Source organism: Pagrus pagrus, assembly GCF_965226575.1.
Source record: "Pagrus pagrus genome assembly, chromosome: 7".
NCBI lineage: Eukaryota > Metazoa > Chordata > Actinopteri > Spariformes > Sparidae > Pagrus > Pagrus pagrus.
Genome location: NC_140191.1, coordinates 8,224,214 through 8,243,839, shown reverse-complemented (window position 1 = coordinate 8,243,839; position 19,626 = coordinate 8,224,214). Strand labels below are relative to the sequence as shown.

The 19,626-nt window shown below is 42.2% G+C and overlaps 2 protein-coding genes across 2 annotated transcripts; one reads left to right on the top strand and one right to left on the bottom strand.

Annotated features, from left to right (window-relative positions):
• Positions 1 to 7,433: 7,433 nt before the first annotated feature.
• On the top strand, positions 7,434 to 10,796 carry LOC311259578 (free fatty acid receptor 2-like). Its single transcript, XM_084356811.1, has 2 exons — positions 7,434 to 7,489; positions 8,382 to 10,796. The coding sequence occupies exon 2, from the start codon at positions 8,624 to 8,626 to the stop codon at positions 9,647 to 9,649; it is 1,026 nt and encodes a 341-aa protein (XP_084212937.1). The 5' UTR covers positions 7,434 to 7,489; positions 8,382 to 8,623; the 3' UTR covers positions 9,650 to 10,796.
• Positions 10,797 to 10,965: 169 nt separating this feature from the next.
• On the bottom strand, positions 10,966 to 16,768 carry LOC311260096 (uncharacterized protein; the record flags this gene model as incomplete). Its single annotated transcript, XM_084357608.1, has 5 exons — positions 10,966 to 11,606; positions 11,762 to 11,804; positions 11,888 to 11,974; positions 14,299 to 14,730; positions 16,513 to 16,768. The coding sequence occupies 4 exons, from the start codon at positions 16,766 to 16,768 to the stop codon at positions 11,773 to 11,775; spliced, it is 807 nt and encodes a 268-aa protein (XP_084213734.1). The 3' UTR covers positions 10,966 to 11,606; positions 11,762 to 11,772.
• Positions 16,769 to 19,626: the final 2,858 nt, after the last annotated feature.

Below are 19,626 nucleotides of genomic sequence, written 5' to 3'. Positions count from 1 at the left end.
TGTGGGTATTAACAGAGGGATTAGCGTGGAGGCTTCTGGGACGCTCGAGTCCATGAAGCACAGAGCCGCAATCTCCTTCATTGTTGAGATATCTACTTGATGTAACGCAATTAACTCTTTATTTCAAATGCACTGAGGTCTTACAAAGAAAGAGATCGAAGCGGATTTCAGTGGCAATCACTCTCCGTGTGTCGCAGCTCACCTGTTGTGGCCGTGTGAGACGACGGTTCGTGTCCTCTGTTCCGGACCAAAACAAATTTGCTGATAAGATGAGTCTGCCGCCGCAAGATGCCGGACAGATAAAGTGTGAAATTGGACAAATTAGCTGCACGAGCTAGCGAGCCTGGCTCTGTCTACCACGTTCGGCTGAATGAAAATAGTGTGGCTAATGTACAGCTGATTGTCAACAACATACTGTAATTGATGCAGCCCATTAGGCCTCAGATCGATGAAATGCAAGTACTGTCTTTAAGTATAACGCTGCTGCACTAGAGACTTTCCATTATATGTGACTTTATAGTTCTACTCCACAACAATGCAGCAGGAAACATTTATTTTGAGATAAAGATTCAGTAGTCTTATATATTACAATGCACAGATAAAGACTAAACCGGTGGTTTCCAACCTTGTCGATTTCAGAGCCCAGACACACCAGACGGACTTGAAAGACCTCGGGCTGATGAAGGCAGACTGCTGCGTCGCCTCATGACGCCTCTTACAGACGTCGGACAACTGCGTGAGAGGAAATAAATCTCTGTACCATCCAAGTAGAGGCAGCGTGTATTTATCATTAGAAAAGAAAAACTCAGGACTGCAAATATACAAACTATTGTTATGATGAAGCCACTATGACGACACTGCTCTCTGCACAAGAGGCAGAGGCCAGAAATAAGTACGACCACGATAAAAGTCTGCTGGTTCCGAGTTGGTCCAACCTGCAAACCTTTTAAGAACCGGTTTGAACAGGCATGAGAGCCACCGGAGAGTCACATCATCCAGTCACTGTATCCGTCTCCAATCTCCCAGCATTGCTAGGAACAACTATCGACGACATCAACTCTTTATAAGTGTTGCTCCTGACTTTGCAAACCCATGTTGGCATCCAAACATGACCGGTCCTCGGACCACTGTTGCTCCATTTGGCGTCCATAGTAAAAATCTTGTGTTTATTCTCTAGTGGAGAAATCAGAACAAGGTACACTAGCTCAGGTTTTTAAAAATGGCAGTCATAAGCGGTTTGGGTTGGCTTGGCTCGGCTCCTCCATTGTCCTAGACCGGCACGGTGTTGGTGCCGCTCTGGAACCAGTTCTCCTGACCGAGAGCCAGTTCTTCGGCTGTTCCAGAGCAGGCACTGGCTCCGGACCTGCACGCGAACCGCCTCGGTCGAAAAGGAGTATCAGAGGGTTTCAAATGTTTCAACTGTTCTAGTCCCAAAAGGCAAAGATTATTAGAAATGTGTGAGAGAATTTTGTTTAGCATAACTTATTTTTCCTGCTTCTCCTCTCCCATTAATCATCTCATGATCCCTCAGATTAATCTTATCATCCTTTGGGGCGGGCCCTACCCCTAGGAAGCACTGAATTAAACTACCTTATTGTAGAGTAGTTAAAATTAGCTCCAGCTTGAGCAGCTGCAACAGTAAAATACAGCTCACACACTGATGTATCCGCACTACCAGTCTAACAATATATCCAATAAAAGCCATTTTTCCTGCAGAACGACTACTCTTAGAATTATACATAGGAGTATATTTGATTAATAATAGTATTTAAATTTTATACTGGAACTTCTACTCAAGTACAGGATCTAAGTGCTTCTTCTGATGGATAATAATGTTTTTCAGTACAGCAGCAGAACTGCAGATGACGAGAAAACAGAAGGTCCAGTGTCGGTTTCTTCAGACGTGTACAGTGTTGCATATTTCGTCTTTTTTGGTTCCTTCCTCTTTCTCAGACAGCCACGCTTTTATTTGTATTTACCCCATTTACAATAAATCAAGAAGAGGAAGCACGCAGTCACGTCCACTTATTCTCACACTCGATCATCTCCAGCCTCCTCTCCTCTCGCACCCCCCACCCCCTCGTATCTGCTCTTCATAGGGCTGTTGACCACATTCAGAGCAGCTCTTGTCTACGCTGCCTCTGTTTGCGCTCACTAACAACACAAGCACTCTGACACTTTGTTCATAACAGCCATGTCAATTGAACTTCAAAGTGGCCTTTTCCCAGTGAGCACAAGGGCACGCTAGTGCTCGGTCGGTTTATTTGCAGGGTACTATCACGCTACAGTACGCCGCCTGGTTTCTGAAGGCCACTTGTTGTCGTATTTTTCAATTAACAATATTAGTTTGTTATTAATTAATACGAGAACAATTTGCCGTTTCCCACACATTTTACTTTTGATGAAATATTCAGAAGACCCAACGGGAAACTAAAAGACTCCTTTTTGAAAATACTCACTAATGTAATTCGTTTATAGTTTAGCAGCCCCATTAAGCATTATTGCCCACCCCTCTCTGTTTAGCCTCTGGGATTCTTAACAGGGATCAGTGAGAGCAATAAACTGCATCTATTTTGGTAAAATAAAATATTAATCTACAAAAATGTAAAATTGAAGGAGGAGAAAAAAAAAAAAATCGTTAATGTTTTTAATGGATTGTTTCGACGAGGAGAGAGAAACCTGCATAAATTTGTTTCTGATATCCGGAGCCTGATACGTCGGCACGCTAATAAATCTCACTCCTCGCTTGTGTACTGTATAATTCTGTTCCTGCTGCTTCAGTGACCACACACGCTGCCGCTCTGGAGGCTTTTCTCTGTGCAACAACACGGCGTATCTGAGCCATGTCCTCGTTCTATTTTGTACGCTCTTACACAAATATCATCCTGTTGCATCAGCTTTTGTCTGACTTCACTCGCCAGTGTCCCCGAACTCTGAAAAGCACCGCAGGGTCGCGGGTCTGCTGCTGCCGTTCACGACCTGTTTTCACACCACTCAACCTGTCTGACGCTGCTGGGAAAATCCCCTTTTGCTCACACATGCCTGCAACACCTGATCAGGACCTACATCATAAAACATGGGGAAATAAGAATCAGACGTGTTTGATGTCGCATAGTCCACCTCTGTTTTGAAATACTGTATGTGTTTCTGCAGCACGTAACAAGTCCGCAAAAACTGAACAACAAAACGTGTCATTTGTCAATGCCCTACTCGGTTTAAGATGTGACAGTGCAATGGTTTGGTTGGGTTTCAGTGCAAAAAACAATTTTATGCTTGAAAAAAGAAAATGGGGAAACAGCAGCAGCCTCTGGTGTTAAAGTTTGAACTGTTGTTGACCCCTTCATCCGCCCCGGACTTTGTCACTTCCCCCAGGAACAGCGCCGTGCTTTGAAGCCGATTGACATGGTGGCCAAACCGTGTAATTACAATGCCATGTGACGCCCACTGCCCCCCCCCCCCCAAAAAAGACTTTTTCATAAGATTACATTAAAGGAGTGACTGTCAAACTCTTATTAAATTTTTCCGAGTGTCAAAATCCCTGTGAAATGGCTCATTTCACTCTCAGAATTTGATCCATTTCATCTGATTACATTTGAAATTTAAATCGTTTTATTCTCACATCTCAAGTTAAAGGAGGGCTAAATGAGAAGCTAGCTAGGAAGTCTCTAGTCTGCACGCTCTACAGGCCGCTTAAGTCGAACTTTTCAGGCTTTGTGTGCCACTGAGCAGCTTAAAGACCGGGGCTACACCAACTGATGCTACATCCAGATTAGTTTTGTCACTTCACAATAATAAAATGTTGTTTGGGGGGATTTGCTGATACTAATGGTGTCGTTCTTCCTGAGCAACATGGCCTCACTCCCGACTCGTCAAATATGGCAGCTTGTGTGCAGCCTGTGATGTTTTTCTTACCCCTCTAGCATTAAGTTTTGCATTTCAGGGCTCTGTGCCAGGTTAGCAATAATAAATATGCAACGTCTGGTTGGACTTTAACTCTTTTTGACAAACACTTAAATGCATATCATGACTTTGCTTTATGTTCCTGGAGTTAGTTCTGAACTTACTGCTTTAATTTGAGCTCATCTGATTTCTTGAACCAAATACATCAGCTTGTTAAAGTCAATACTTTTCAACCTTTTGGCCTTTTTAGAAATTTGATTTTAAACCTCACAACCTCTCCTCGTAATCCTTTTAAAAAACTGTTTTTTTTTTCCACATTCATCTTTGTTTTAAAATCAAATTATCCAATGTAAAACAATAGTTTAAATGACCTTTACTTGCCAATTGTGTGACTATTGTGTATACTCCTTGTCATTATATTCTTCTTCTTTTGATTTCTACCTTTTTTTTTTGTGTTGTTCTGACTCCAAGCCCCCCCATAATGATCTTTTGAGAACAAATTGATTGAGTTCATCTATTGAATTATGTGAAATGGTTGTAGATTTTAGGTTTTACACACCAAAACCACAAACACTTGGTTACTGTCAGATATGGACTTCATTCACTCTTTACACTACTACGCACCACATCACAGCTTGAAGCACTGGGCCTCTGACTAAGCTGTGATATATGATGCACTGGAAGTGAGGACAGTCTGCTCGTACTCCTCCTCAGGGTTGTACTCATCACTTCGAACACTGAGGTCATGTGGGGGATTTTTGGCAACCTGGGGAGTATTGTTTATAATCTATAATTGTTTTAAAAGAATATAAAAAATACTAAAACATTGGTGGATATTTCCCATTTATCTTTGACTACTTAAAAAAAGTTTTCAATGACGACTTATAAATGTGAAAAATACACATTCGGTGTGGTTAGGCGTTGAGGGGCCCTCATTTCTAAAATCCCAGCTACAGCCTCGCTCCACCTCTTCCTTCTTTCCTGTCTCACACCGACAATAATTCTTGCAGTTAAAGCTATTAACTTAAATGGGGAAAAAACTCAATGATCCAACCTTACATGCTTAACATTACACATTCAGCCCCATGGAAACGATTCTCCTTTGGCAGTGGAGACAACTTTAATAGACTAATGTGAAAAATAATATCCTGCCTCTGATATCATTCTGGAAGATAAGAAAAAAAGTGAAATATGGAATGCGAGAAGTGCAAAATGGGACCCCGTCTGCATTTCCTTCTTGATTTGCTCCTCCGTCTCGCGCCACGAGGTCGGAACTGTCTCCAGCTAATTACTGAAGCGGGTTGTCCTGCGGTGATGAAATATCAGCGAGCGTTACAGTCAAGTTTGTGCTCAAACAGCATCTTAGAAAACCCCTGATGTCATTCCGTGGAAAACAGTTGTCACAGTGGAACAAACCAGCTTGCATAATACATTGTGATTGTGATGATTTCAGATGGGAGCAGATGTCTGAAACTCAGGCGTTTTTCTCGTCCGTGTCGTTTGTCTCGAGCGACAGCGGGGCGGAGGAAGTTAAAAGGAAGGTTTTTAAATAAGATCAATAGGTGGGGTAGGAGGTGACTGACTGACAAATGTGTAATAAGTCAGACGGTGACAAAATATCCGAAACTCACACATTAGAATCAAGTGTTTAAAGACCGGGCTCGACTGAAAGTGTCTCAGAGTGATTTACATACATTAAGCAACATCAAAAGGATTCGTTCTACACCTCTGAGTCAATATTACTTCAAAAGCTCTTTTCTATCACTTCATGAAATTAACCGCCAGCGTTCACCTGTTTCACCTGAAACTTGACCCTGCTGCTGTGATATGACGCGGTAAATACGAATGAGAGCACCGATTCCTAACATCCACGTGTTGCCGCACACAGAAAATAAATGACTCAAGACTCAACTTCCACTCGGAGGTTAAAGGCGTGTCACTTGACTTGAGACGTGATGACTTAATAGTGGGCGGCACACATATATGGCTTAGAGCCATGATGTGCAACTTTTTGGAGACAGATGGTTGAATGTTGAGTCTCATCTCCAGGCGGTCGTACAGTATGCGATGCTCTGGGTTTGTGGCTCGGGTCTGACAACAACCCAAAGCGTCAGTGTTTGTTTTTTCTCCACAGTGCTGCACATTGTTGCTTAAAGAGCCCAGAATGTGTAGCAACCCAATCCCCCGAAATAATGATGGGAAAGTACATTCCTGCAAGTCAGGGATATGTTGAAACTTTACTTTTGTTTGTTTTGCAACTTCAAGTTTCTTTAAGTTTCATTTTCAGTTGTGACCGTGCTGTTTTTACGGTCTGGTTAGATTTAGGCACAAAAACACTTGGTTAACGTTCGGAAAACATCATGTTTTGGCCTAAAACGCCTGCTCTGGTCGTCACAAACTCACCTGGAGACGTCGTGAGGTCTCCAGCGGTCCCTCGTCAAAAATATCTTTTATAAGGTCATTTGTTTTTTCTTTGATTACATTTATTTAAATAAATAACATTAATTCAGTTCACTGTCATACTTTTGGAACAGGTTAGATAAATGATGTCATAATTAGACAGGTATTTCCATTTTCTCCTATTCTAAACTTCCACTTCACTACATTTTGGAGGCAAATACTTTTGACTTCACTACATTTATTTCATACTTTTAGTTACTAGTTACATCAGAGCCAAAGTAATCGAGTAAAATCACTGACTGACCTATTATCCTGCCCAGGCCGATAGTCGGTCGATCTACAGAATAGTACTTCATATACACATACCTGTAAATACATTATATTTATATATATACATATTTACTTTTACTTTTGATACTTAAGTACATTCAACATGGGACGCTGTAAGACTTTTACTATTTATTATTTATATTTTAATGTACTTTTCACAACACTGCTCACACCTTGTCTTTTCTGTTTCTGTATGCTGCAGTTTCATCTGACTTGACTCAGGACTTGACTTGCTCATAACTGGGTCTTGCTTAAGACTTGAACCGCAGTCACATGTCTGGCTCCGGATATATACAGTAGAATGATGTGGAAAGTCTCATCCATCTTCTCTGAATAAACCACACGTCATGTTTGGTTTTTTTTTTAATTATGTTTGTGTGCAATAGCTAACAGGGGGCCCTCTGTTTGGAAAACCATATAGCCGGCCCTGCTGCCCTCGCCGCTTGTTGTGAAAGGGAGGGACTGCTCTGACGACAGGTCATCTCTTTTGTGTCAAATGCCTTTTCTCTCCTCCTCACTGATGTCACAGTGCAGGAGCAGCGTGCACGGATAACTAAATATGATTTAATGACCTACGATCAGACGGGCTCGCAGAGACCGTGTACACCACTCATACTGCAAAAAGGCCAGTTGTTGCCACGGAAACCGTATTTGCCTAGCGTGGGAGATAAATTGCTGCAGTATCTCCCTAATAATAATTTCTATTATCTGCGCTGGATGTTTAGATTATCATGTAAATAGGGGGACGTGCCGGGCGACGGTAGGTAGGAGCTGAAGGGCTGCTGAATAGAGGAGATCAAATAAAACAGTTGAGCAATCAGCACATGTGGGTGTGCCGAGGAACACGCAGTGGAATAAGGTAAGCCACAATCACTCTCTCTTCTTTCCGCCGGTTTCTATTGAAAAAACACATTCGTATAGGAAGCTTGAGGGCTGCCTCAGAGAAAGAGGAAGTCTCAAAGTTGCTTGGCACTTCTTTGGTTTCGTCACATTCCTTCGCAGAAGAGTAAAAAAAAAACTTCCCCAGCGTTGTCACTGGACTGTAAGGACTATAAGAGCCGAGCCTCTGTCACACACGTTCACTTTGATGTGATGCAGCTCATTACATTAAGGGTAAGAAACTAGCTTCTTTAATCTAATATCACAAGTTCCTTTACAAATATTTTTTATTTTTGTTTTTTGTTATACTCTACTTATTTCCTTCAGTCTTTCTTTTCTGTTTCTTTCATAATAAGATGCAGGAATTAGATATATAGACTATACTAACTATATTGTTTTGGTGACAAAAGCCTGTTGTGAGGCTTCAAGAGACTCATTTCCTCGCTGTAGTTAAGTCATTATGTTTATGAGGGTCATCATTTTCACAACATGTCCAGTATTTGTGCTTATATGGAGAACAGGGGGCTGGAAGTTAATGATAAAAGCATCAATGTTCTGTATTTATGACAGGGAGGAAGCAATAACACAATATTACGGTTTGTATACAAACCCATGTGCCAGACCAAAACACTGGCTCCTCATTAAGAGATAATTCAGCTCTGCAATAAACTCTGAAGTAGGGATATAGAAAGAAATTAAGACGAAATATAGAAAAAAGAAGGAAGAAGAGTTTATCTCTGGCTTCTTTCAGCTCGTAGGCTAAAATTTAATGTGTAAAAAGTGTAACAGTCTTAAACCAAGTGTCAGACGGACACTAGGTCGAAACGCCGTGCTGTGCAGTGTGGTAATCTCCTTCCATTCTCTCTTATCAGCAGAGCTCAAAGCCCTCGAGGAAACGATGAGCATTGGTTTATCGGTGGGGACAGGAAAACCACGCCGTCTCGCCGGGTTTGTTCCAGGCCACTGACCCAATAAGAAGCCTTCGTCTCCTGCGGTTCCGACTGCCTGACAGATCAAACCTCTCCGTGCTGCGGTGTATTCATTCCCTCCGGAGTCAAGGACGTTATGTGACACATCTCGATCTCCTGACCGACTAACTTCCACAGAGGCCACCATGCAGGAGTGCCACACTGGACTGTGTCTGTCCATCTACATCATTACCTTTGTCCTGGGCTTCCCGGCCAACATCCTGGCCTTCTACACTTTCTACAGAAAAGTGAGGCAGAGATCGACACCGATCGACATCCTGCTCCTGAACCTGACCATCTCCGACCTCCTCTTTCTCCTCTTCCTGCCCTTCAAGATGCAGGAGGTGATGAACGACATGGTTTGGGACATGCCCTGGGTCCTCTGTCCAGTGTCCGGGTTCGTCTTCTACATGACCATCTACAACAGCACCTTCTTCCTCACCGCCATCAGCGTAGAGCGCTACCTCGGTGTGGCTTTCCCTATCCAACACACCCTGAAGCGGCGACCTGTGTACGCAGTCGCTGCCAGCATCTTCTTCTGGATTTTCTCCTTCCTCAACCTGAGCATCGTGTTCATTGTGCCCTTCATCGGCAACGAAGCCTCTCCGAATCCCACTTCAGACGACAATTCCTCGACCACCTACAACACCGCTGTTGAAAACAGGAGGAACGTGTGTTATGAGAATTTCACTGATGCCCAGCTGGAAGTCCTCCTGCCTGTGCGTCTGGAGCTCTGCATTGTACTTTTCTGCGTCCCTTTCCTCATTTGCAGCTTCTGCTACATCAACTTCATCAGAATTCTGTCCAAGCTGCAGCACATTGGCCGGCGCCGGCGCCTGAGGGCCATTGGCATGGCTTTGGGAACGCTGCTCGTGTTCACTTTATGTTTTGGCCCCTATAACGTCTCCCACATTGTCGGTTTTATTGAATGGGATAGTCCCGACTGGAGAGACAAGGCCCTGCTCTGCAGCACCTTCAACGCTTGTCTCGACCCACTTATTTTCTACCTGTCCTCCTCCGCCGTGAGAGGGAATGTGGGTAGTGTGATGGAAGGGGTTAAGAGTCGCCTGCAACGGTGCCTGTCCTGTCACATGTTCCAGGCCTTGTGGGGGGGAAGTAACAAGACTGCAAAAGATAAGGAGCACAAACAAGAGGAGATCAATACTATCTAAGCTGACTGAGAGGAAGCTGTGAGCAGCTGCCTTCACTAATTTGTTATATCTTCATCCCTGGAAGCAGGAAATTAATGACGTGTTTATGTTTTTACACGTGAGACTTACTGTAAACGGTGCAGCGTGACTTTGTTTGTCTCTCCGATGGAAACAAGAGGAGAACCTCCGTCGGACTGTCTGAGCCGGCCGCAGATTTTAATGTAGCGTAATGTGTACAGCCACGGAGACGGGCTTCTTTGTACTGTCACATGCAAATGAAATATTCATACACAACAGCAGGATTTCAGATCTTCATTAATGCAGCTGCAGGTGTTGTGCTGCGGCAGAAGCGACAACAAAATAAATATCTGAGGAACAGCTTCGGACGCCATCTTTGTGCAATAAGAGATAAAGCTTTGCTACCGGCTTTTAAACAGACTGTGTGGTCTGTTTGTGACAACAGGCTCGTTTGTTGTCACATATCGTGGTAGAAAAAAACAGAGAACTGTGGAGAAGTGTGAAGTGTGAGGACGGGAGGAAGGCTCAAGTGTGCTGAAACTGATTAGTGTCGCAAAAAAACAGATTGTGTACAGCATGCAGGTCACACAGTTTGGTTCCTATGTCAAAATATATTTGTGTGCCTATTTTGTATTCTCCTTCAGACTGTAGTTCCCACAGTTTTGTATTTATATGATATGATTAGAGGCCTTCTTACTGTGTTGTACTAAAGCTGTCAACGTGTATGAAAATATGTACGAATGGATGTAATATATTGTCTGAAAGCTTTATGACAGGGGCTGTAATTACGAGAAAAATAACAACATTTTCATACGCAAATAAGATAAACATTTTACTTACTTGCTGATGATGTTTGTGTATGTGTGTGTGTGCGTGTTTATACATGTGAGAGCGAGACCGGGAAGCGCCGAGCCACAGATGCACCACTTTCATAAACACATCATATAATAACACGTTTACGTCATTTACGACGAAGATTGTTTTGCATGGGTGGCAGTCAGGTGCGAGGAAATTGTGTGTGTGTGTGCGTGAGTGCGTGGAAAGTGAGAGATAAGGACTAATTTGTTTTTGAAAGAGCGAGTGACGAACGTGAGCGCCGCATGTAAATATCTGCTGTGCTACGTGAATTCAGATGCGATCACCAGATCACCGGTCGTGTTGTGTGAAGACTCTGAGAAGTGCTTTCAAATAAAAAAATGAGGATTAAATGTGAGCCGAAGCAAGTTTATTGATCAGAAAACACCTGTTTATGACTAATATGGTTACACCTTACATTCATCACCCTGCTCTGTGTTTATTGGTCACTATTACTGGCGCTGTCGGCCTGCGCGTGGGCGGGCCTAAATTTAAACCAAACTTCTTCCAACATGTGTATCAAGATCTCGGGCCCCCCCCACACACACTGCACCCTAAGACAATGCTATCACACGAGCGAGCGCTGGCATCGGCTGTAATCCTGTTCTGTGAGGATTAGGCCCGCGCGGAGGTTGAGCTGATCACTGTATCAGTTTGACAGGTGGATCATGCATGAAGCATTCATTTTGACACACAGACCTGAGCTGATGACTAAGACGTGCGGTACTACCAGCTACCGACACAATGAGCAAATCAAAAAATACAAAGAAAACCCCCACACTAGTCAGCACGAAGCAGCGATAATGAGTTACAGAGATAAACAGCTTTTGATGCGCAAAAGCAAATCGGGATTGCATCAATGTTCAAGGGAAACACAGTGTGTGAAAGCCAGGCGGGATGTAGAGCAAGAGGTTTTAAAAATGGCAGGAGGGAAACACATTTAGTTTATATGGCATTGAATTAACTGTTTGGTCAGAGTGAATTCTCATTTTTCAGCGACGACTCTCTTGATCTGTGTTTGTCAAAGGTTGGCCGTCCGAGATGAGCCACACTGAACACCCGGCGGTCCTCTTTTTGTTTCCCCTCCTATTTCACCCTGTGTTTCCTGGAAGACAATAATTGGTCCTTGCGTCAGTGTTGACTTTCTCCTAACAATGTGCGATAGGTTACAAGGATAAGGCAATAAGAAAAACAGCCCCCGTGCATGTGTGTGTGTACATGACGTGTTTGCCAAAGGCAGAGGGAGAATATTGTACTCACATGGCCCGACATCATTTTCCCTGCAGGCAGAAATGTTTGGCCGCTGTGGAGCGCGAGATCACATAAATTAAATATCGTTTTTTGAACAACTTCCTGTAATTCTTGCTCGGAGGTTTACACACTCACCTTCCAATGAAAACACCACTGTCATCGCAGAGAGGAAGCACATCTTGAGGATGTTCAACTGCAAAATCAGCTCGTTAGGAGAGGCGTCTGGAAAGTAGAGCGAAAACGGGGTGAAATAAAGGCAAACACTGATTAGCACCGACTTATCACGTTATTGAGCACGACGGAATTAAATCACGGAGGTTGAACTGGCTTTGGCTGATGGACGTTCGCCTCCTCCCAGGGAGGAGAGGCGTTTAAACATTGATCGGTAAAAATCATTAATTTGTTCAAGTATGCAGTATTGCAGGCAATCTGTTGCCTTGGAATGATCAATGTTTGACCCACATAGCAGTCAAGTAGGGGGAACAGTGAACAAATGACCTGTGGTTTGTGAGGCCCCTGTCGTCCCTGATCCCTGTGTCGGTACAGACGGGGTTATTTGGAAGGTAAGTTTCCTACTGGCTCAGTCGGCACAAGGTGTTTTCAGTCTCCAGAGATCAAGAAATCCTTTTGGGATTTAGCAAAGCTTGAATGACACATAACAAGCCAGCATCCTTAACTGCAACGCACGTAATTGCATTACGCCAGAGAAAGGGTTAAAATTACACTGTAAAAAAACCCTGTTAATAAATGTTGTAGAACTTTTTTTACTGTTACTGCAATAAGATATTAGTAACGCTGATTTTATGGTTAATGTCTGAGTTTGAGTCCAAAATTTACCGCATAAATACAAATGTTTACTATTTTAAAAAAACGCTGTTTAGCAATACAAAAAATATGATTTTCATGTTAATTATACAGCAAAACAGCACAATTTTTATAAGGTAAAAACTTGTAAACTTCGACCTTTGCTGTAAAATCAGCAGTACTAATGCTTCTACCGTAATAGCAGAAAAGGGCTTACTGTATTTATTACGGTAAAATTCTGGCAACCACAGCTGCCGGTTTCCTACCGTAAAATTAACAGGTTTTCCTTTCTTTTTTTAAAATTAGCATGTCCACCCTAGTGTCACGTTTTCATCACAGCTGGACATCTGTGACTTCATAGTCAAGACAAAAGCCAGATGTTAGCAGGCGTCAGCAGGTTTTTTGTCCAGTGTGAAAGGAGTTTCTGACATGCCGTTTTTCGTATTTCCCCAGAAGTCATAGCGACAGGTGACCAAATACAAAGCACCGTTCAACTCAAGAAAATATATAACAAATGTCTCTTGTTTTTTATACATTTTAATGTGGATGTAGGGGAAATGTACTCCAGTTCATGACGGTAGCGTTGCAGATGGGAGTGGGGGGTAAAGAGGAGAGAGAAGCGGACTTCCTGGTGAGTGCCGAGCTCAGAGCTGAATTCAAACACACAGACACCGTCGATACTTAATGTTGCTTGTTAGCTTACAGCTAATGTACAGTTACGAGAAATGCAAATAAACACACATTATCCTTCACTGGTGGTGAACATACCATTAAACAACCATAATTGCTGAGGAAAAGCTGACCTGACTGAGGCTCTAATGTTTGCACAAGGTAATGCATTAAAGCATTATTCACTTTATGTTTAGTCTCACGCTCCGACTTCCTTCCTCGCTCTCTGACTCTATCCCAGAAGTTATAGCAGCAGGCAGCCGAATGAAACCGTTTTATGTAAACTTTGGAAACATTAGGGGGATTTTATTAAGCACAAAACGGCAGACAGTCAAAGTTAGCAACAATTAGTGAGCTTAGGGTTTAGCATTTAAAGCGTTAGATAGTTCCCTCCCTAAAATTAGATCAATAACTGGATTTACGTTTGTCAGGTCTGCTCGACTTCAAATGAATGCTAGCTTTGCTCCATTAGCACTGCTGGATGTCTAAATGAGCAACTTTTGCAAGCAAATGTTAACTTTTAAAGGTCGTGATATGTCAACGATGTGTTTACAGCTTGTTTACGTGGTTTTGGTGGGAAAGTCAACTTCCAAGGAGTATTTCTTCAGGCTGACAGCAGGTGGAAGCTAAAGGTTAACCTGATGATGCATTCAGCAGCTTGAGTCACTTGAGTTGAGATCAGATTCTGGGTCAGTGTTAGATGTGTTCAGTAACTAGGTGCAATGTTTTTTTTTGGTTTTTTTCCCCCAAATTGCAATGACATGTGCATTACATATATTACAGCAGTGACTCATACCTCTGACAGACTTCTTCTCCAAAGCACACAGTGTGAATCATAATATTTGGAGCCATCTGTCGCACCAAATTGACTGAAGAAAAACATGATTTCTCTTAAGCAAAGTTAAATGATCAAAACTGATGGGTGTAATTTTCATGTTGAAAAACATTTAGGATGTAATTAAAAGAAAACTTCCAGCTGGGAAAAATAAAATCCACAGAGGCACTGTGCCTCCAAGATGACTCTCTAATGTACAAGATTATATTATTTGGAAAACGACTCGTTATTTATTTACCCCAAGTGAAGGAGGCAGTCAGAGCCGTGCTCATGGCGGGGTGGTCCTGCACCCCACATGTGAAGGTGATCCCTGCGTCCAGAGATTGTTTCTGTGGGAGGGCGAACACACTGAGGAGGAACACTTCCTGGCTGCGGCTGTCCATCACCTGGAAACACTGTGGCTGGTGTGGAGGCAGCAAGTCCACCAACCAATCTGCAGACAGCAGGGCTCCGTCAGCCGGGCGTTCAGAGAGGTTGCCTTTAGGGCTGACTGCAGGAAGGGTGCAATTGGTGACTGACAGGTGATCGATATCGGCCGTTGTGCTCTGGTAGGTCCAGGTGAGGGTTAGCTGGCTGGGGTGGAATCCCCCGGTGAGACAGAGGAGAGCCCACCGGCCAGTCTGCGGGTCCGGGGGAGTCTGGAGGTATATTCTGGGAGCGGAGGGTGGAGCTGAAGGAGTCAGACACAGTGTAAACACATCAGGATAATTCAGACTGGTTAATTGGGTCACTGCATCAGCAAAGTAATAATATACAGCAACAAAAGTAGGACATTAATGGAGATAAGAGCAAATGTACACTCAAAAATAACTGCCAAAAACAACGATAAGTATTTTAATTACATGTACATTTTTTTTTATCCAATTCTATTACATATGTTTAATGTCAGGGTGAAGTTTCTCCATCATGTCGAGTCAATGTGAATAAATTAAATTACTCAGTCTGATTAAGTCAAATTAATTCAGACTCATACATAAACTCCATGTGTTTATTCAGTTATTACGTAAAAAGATAAGAGGAGCTTCTACATAAAAATAATGAGCCTCAAGTTTTTCTTCTTCTCCTGTAATAAAACACATATCTAGTTATTTAATTTATTGACTTGACATTAATGTGACCCTTTACACTGAACTTACGTGGAGTTTTTTTTCATGTAGTATTATTAATAATAATGCAGCCACGTATTTAAAAACAAGGATGAATTAAGAGGAAATATGAAAAGTATAAGAATAAACAAATCAAAGCGTGGTGCACAAACTGCACAAACCCAATCACCAGAATAAATCACGGCAAAGTTTCTGCAAACCACAGATAAGTCAAAACTTTTTTCAGTTTTATGTTGTGACAATGCTGTGCTGATGGTTAGGTTGAGACACAAAAAACACTTCGTTAGGGTTAGGAGAACATCATGTTTAGGCTGAAAAGTACCTGTTTGTTGCCTCAAACACAGTTGGTAATTGTCTGGTTAAAAATACCTGTTTTTTTGGCAGGAAATTGTCCTGACCTCTCGTCAAAAATACCCATTTGTTTTTTTTTCCATTCATGGTCTCGGACAGCAGTCTGTTGCCTGTCAGCCGTCTCAGCCAGGCGTAACCGTACTATCAAACGCATTGTAGAAATGTTGATACGGCACGTACGAAACATACAAACTTAACGTGCTGTGGTTTGCAGAAATGTACAATGCCAACATTTTATTGTTGCATTGTTGCATCTGGGCTGAAAATGCACATTGGTAAAAGCTGAGACATTAAATAAAAGGTCCAACAGTACATACAGCACAAAAAGATACTCTGCACAACTGAAGCATCTTTTTCTAAATTGCTGCTCTGAATCATCCCTCAATCCCTTCTACTTCTTCTAGTATCTATAATTACCATTTGCCCTGTATAGGCCTCATTTAAGATGGATGTTACAAGATTTGCCTACAACAAAAATAAAAAAGCCATTATTATAAAATGAATTGTGAAAAAGATATAAAACGGAGTAAGTCTGTAATAAAACAGTTAAACAGGAATAAAATGGGTGAAAACACAAAATGTCAATTGTTATTTAGTGGACGTAAGTTTGCATCAAGAGAAAATCCAAAGGAAGCTTTTTTTCCGCCTGAAGGATTTCCACATAATAATTTGACCATCCCTCCCTGCCTTGTTTTCTGGTGAGTTTCAATTCCCTGGGCAAGATCGATACAAGGCACTGCGCATGGTGCCGGGGTGATTATTTCTAGATCTGTCATGAAACTGTTCAGGCAAAAAGATGAACTCTGAGGGAATTTCACGTGACTTGAATTTTTTATAGATTCATCCCGGCCCTTTCTTTTTACGGTGATGGTCCACACCGGCGCTCGTATTGAGCTCTGTGGCTCTGGTGCACAAAAGATACAAATGAGATATAATTACCAACAGGGCAATATAACCCCAGCGTGAATTTCTGTAACAAATAATTTGTCTCTCACCTAGGACGACCAGCTCGGTGCCGTTGCCCCACTCCGGCTCTTTCTGCAGGACGTTCACCTCGCAGTAATACCACCCAGAATCCTCCAGCGCTACCTCTGTGATCACCAGGGAGGAGGTTTGATTCTTCTCCACAACGCTCTGCCTGGCTGACTTTGCGATGAGCTGCTTTTCCGACTTCATTTTGAACCACTGAACCCCGTACTTGAGGGATTCAACTTTGAAATGACAGGACAGGGTTGCCGTTTCACCCCGCATCACACCGAGAGAGGGAGGGTACTGTCTAACCCTCAGTCCCTCTGGGGTCGCTGTCAGGGCTAAAGACAGAGCCATTAATACAATGTGTCATACAAGGAACTTTTAAAAAGTCCAGCGCAGACCTGCAGGTCAACTACAAATACTTTAAACGTGTGTTTAGTATGCTCGGGTGACAGCTGGGAGCGAGGTTTGCCAGACAAAGACAATCAGACAGAAAACTCAACCACCAGAATGACAAAATAGGAAGTCTCATTTAGCACAATTTCACAATGCACCAAACATTTATTGAATGGCTCCCAATGAGACAAACTTCACTTAACAACAAATGCTGTTTAGACAAACTCTAACAGGGAGACACTCGAGTACAGAAAGATTTGAAAAGCTTTGGGATATCTGTGTGGGATATTGTAGCGACCGCTTGTCTGGCTGAGTGTGATGAAGTGATTGTTAAGTGCGATGATGAAATGCTGCAGATAAGATAAGCAAAACACTCAATTGGAGTGCGGGCGACAAAGACGGCCGGCGAGCACAGAAATGACGGTCCAAAAACAGGCTGCATCCCTCTTACCTTCTACTTTTAGTCATTAAAGGAAGTCACAACGCGAGTTTTTACACTTATTAAATCACTTTTTACATCTTCGGAGGCGGTATGTTAATTAATGTTGTGTCTCACTGCATCAACACCGATTTTTGTCACAGATGGTACATTTAACACAAGTTATAATGTAAATATATAAATATATATATGGAAATACATTCTTTGGGTCTAGAATTACAAATCAGATGTTTGAAATGGATACTCGCAGAAATTAAAGACAACACAAGAGAATAAATGCTTAGATATGAACCTGGGCGAGAGTTTATATAATGCCAACATATTATTTATCACGACTGACTCGTGTTCACACTGACCTGGAAGTTGGCCTGCAAACAAAAGAAGCAAACACAGTCGAGGCAGTTTTGCCATGCCGCCGTTGTTCCCCACTCCGACCTCGAGCGGTGATATAGTTTCTCAGGCGAGTTTCTCCTTAAGTCTGAGGCTCACTGTGCTTGAAAATGTGATGGTGTCAGCGTCTTCTTTTGTTGCACTCTATGGTTAGAGGTGATGGTTCATTAATAGGTCATTCTTCAACACAAACCTGAATCTCAGAGACTATTGGGGTGAAAACAACATTCAGTGTCTTGGCAAAAACAAAAAAAAACAAACGCAAAAAAACTAGGTACTCTGTCTGCTAGCTGAGAGAAACCACAGTGCACAGTAAGCAGTAAGTTCTTCTACAGCCGTGCCAAGACTCTTTAAATCATTAAAACAGTTAATTTGTAAGATTGGTAGTATTGATAAGTAATTTTATATTATTAAAGGAATGTATTTTATCACAGAGGCTTTTTTGATGGCCTGTCGTGTGAGAAACAAGTGCGTATTAATGGAGTTTTACTTTAAAACATAATATAATACTCAAATGTACTGCAAGGAACTTTTAACTGGTGTAATACTCTCAATTTAAAGTGGATTTATGTGGCAATTTGTTGCAATTTACATGTATTAATCACTTTTCTATTGGCCATATGTGAGCAGATTATTACACAACGTGACAAATGAGACTGTCCTCGTTTCTCTTGGCTGTCTATACGAGCCCGTGGACGGTTTGTTTTCAGTTGTTTAACGCTGCTGGACTGTGAATTTCTTTGTGAAGGACCCGGGTAGGATTTTCAGGGACAGTCCAAAGGATGTGACTTCATACACGTTCTCGAGAGCCTCTCTCTGCTAACTGCTAACAGAGGGCAACAGTAGCTAATGTTAGTTTAGACCTGTCCACGTCCACAGACATAAACTAATGACCGGCCTCCAGCACAACACAGAAGTTAAACAGAGCCCCTTTAATACTGATGCCTCTGCATGATCATAAGCAAACAAAACCACCAGGACAGAACTTTCTCTATATAGTCACTCCTAATGCTTGTCATTGGGTCGGATTTGGACTTAAAAATTGAAACTACTTTTTATGGCGGTACAGTTCTGCAATAAAACAACGTTTATTTAGTTTCATCATCGTCATATAACAGTTATTTATCTTACATAGCCACAAATAGATAAACTACTGCATTGCTATTCATCCTGCTAACAGTGTTAAAGGTGCAATATGTAAGATTTAGCCACCTGTTGAATTAATATTCAAAGCAAACAGGGGGGGAACATGTCACTAGAGTAACTGTTAACTGTAGCTGCCATTAGCTAGTTAGTGCGTTTAGCCGTGCAACTAGCGGTCCTGACTGGGAGCTCAGAGCACCGTGGGAGTGTTGGTGTTTAAACCGCCAGCACAGCAGCTTTGAACCGGCAGGGGTTGGGGCTATTGCTGGTTAGCATGCTAGCTTCAGTTGATATCTCTGCAACACAATACACAGAGGTCATAACACCAGAAATGTTATTCCCAGTCTGTTGTTTTTAGCTAAAATTCTTACATATCGTACCTTTAAGGTGTTTAAAAAAAGAAAAGTACAAAAATAAATATGTTGCATGTTTCTTTCACTTGTTTCCAAGACAAGTAGGCTACACACGCTAACCAGATCAAGATCTTTCTCAAACTAGGCGGTGGAGATCATACCACTTTGTCCACAGGGGCCGCCAGAATCATCAAAATATTAAAGTTCCTTGTAGCTGCTTTAAGTGATCACACATCACTTCAGCAATGAATGCAATGTTTTTGTATTTACAGCCAGTTATCTGAGAAACAAGTGCTTATTAAAATGGTGACACTCAACATTTTGCCCGCGGCATTTCCAAGTGGTATTATTGTTAAAAAACAAAAAAAAAGACACACAAGTTTAATAATGCGAGTTCAACTGGAGATAAAAAGTCA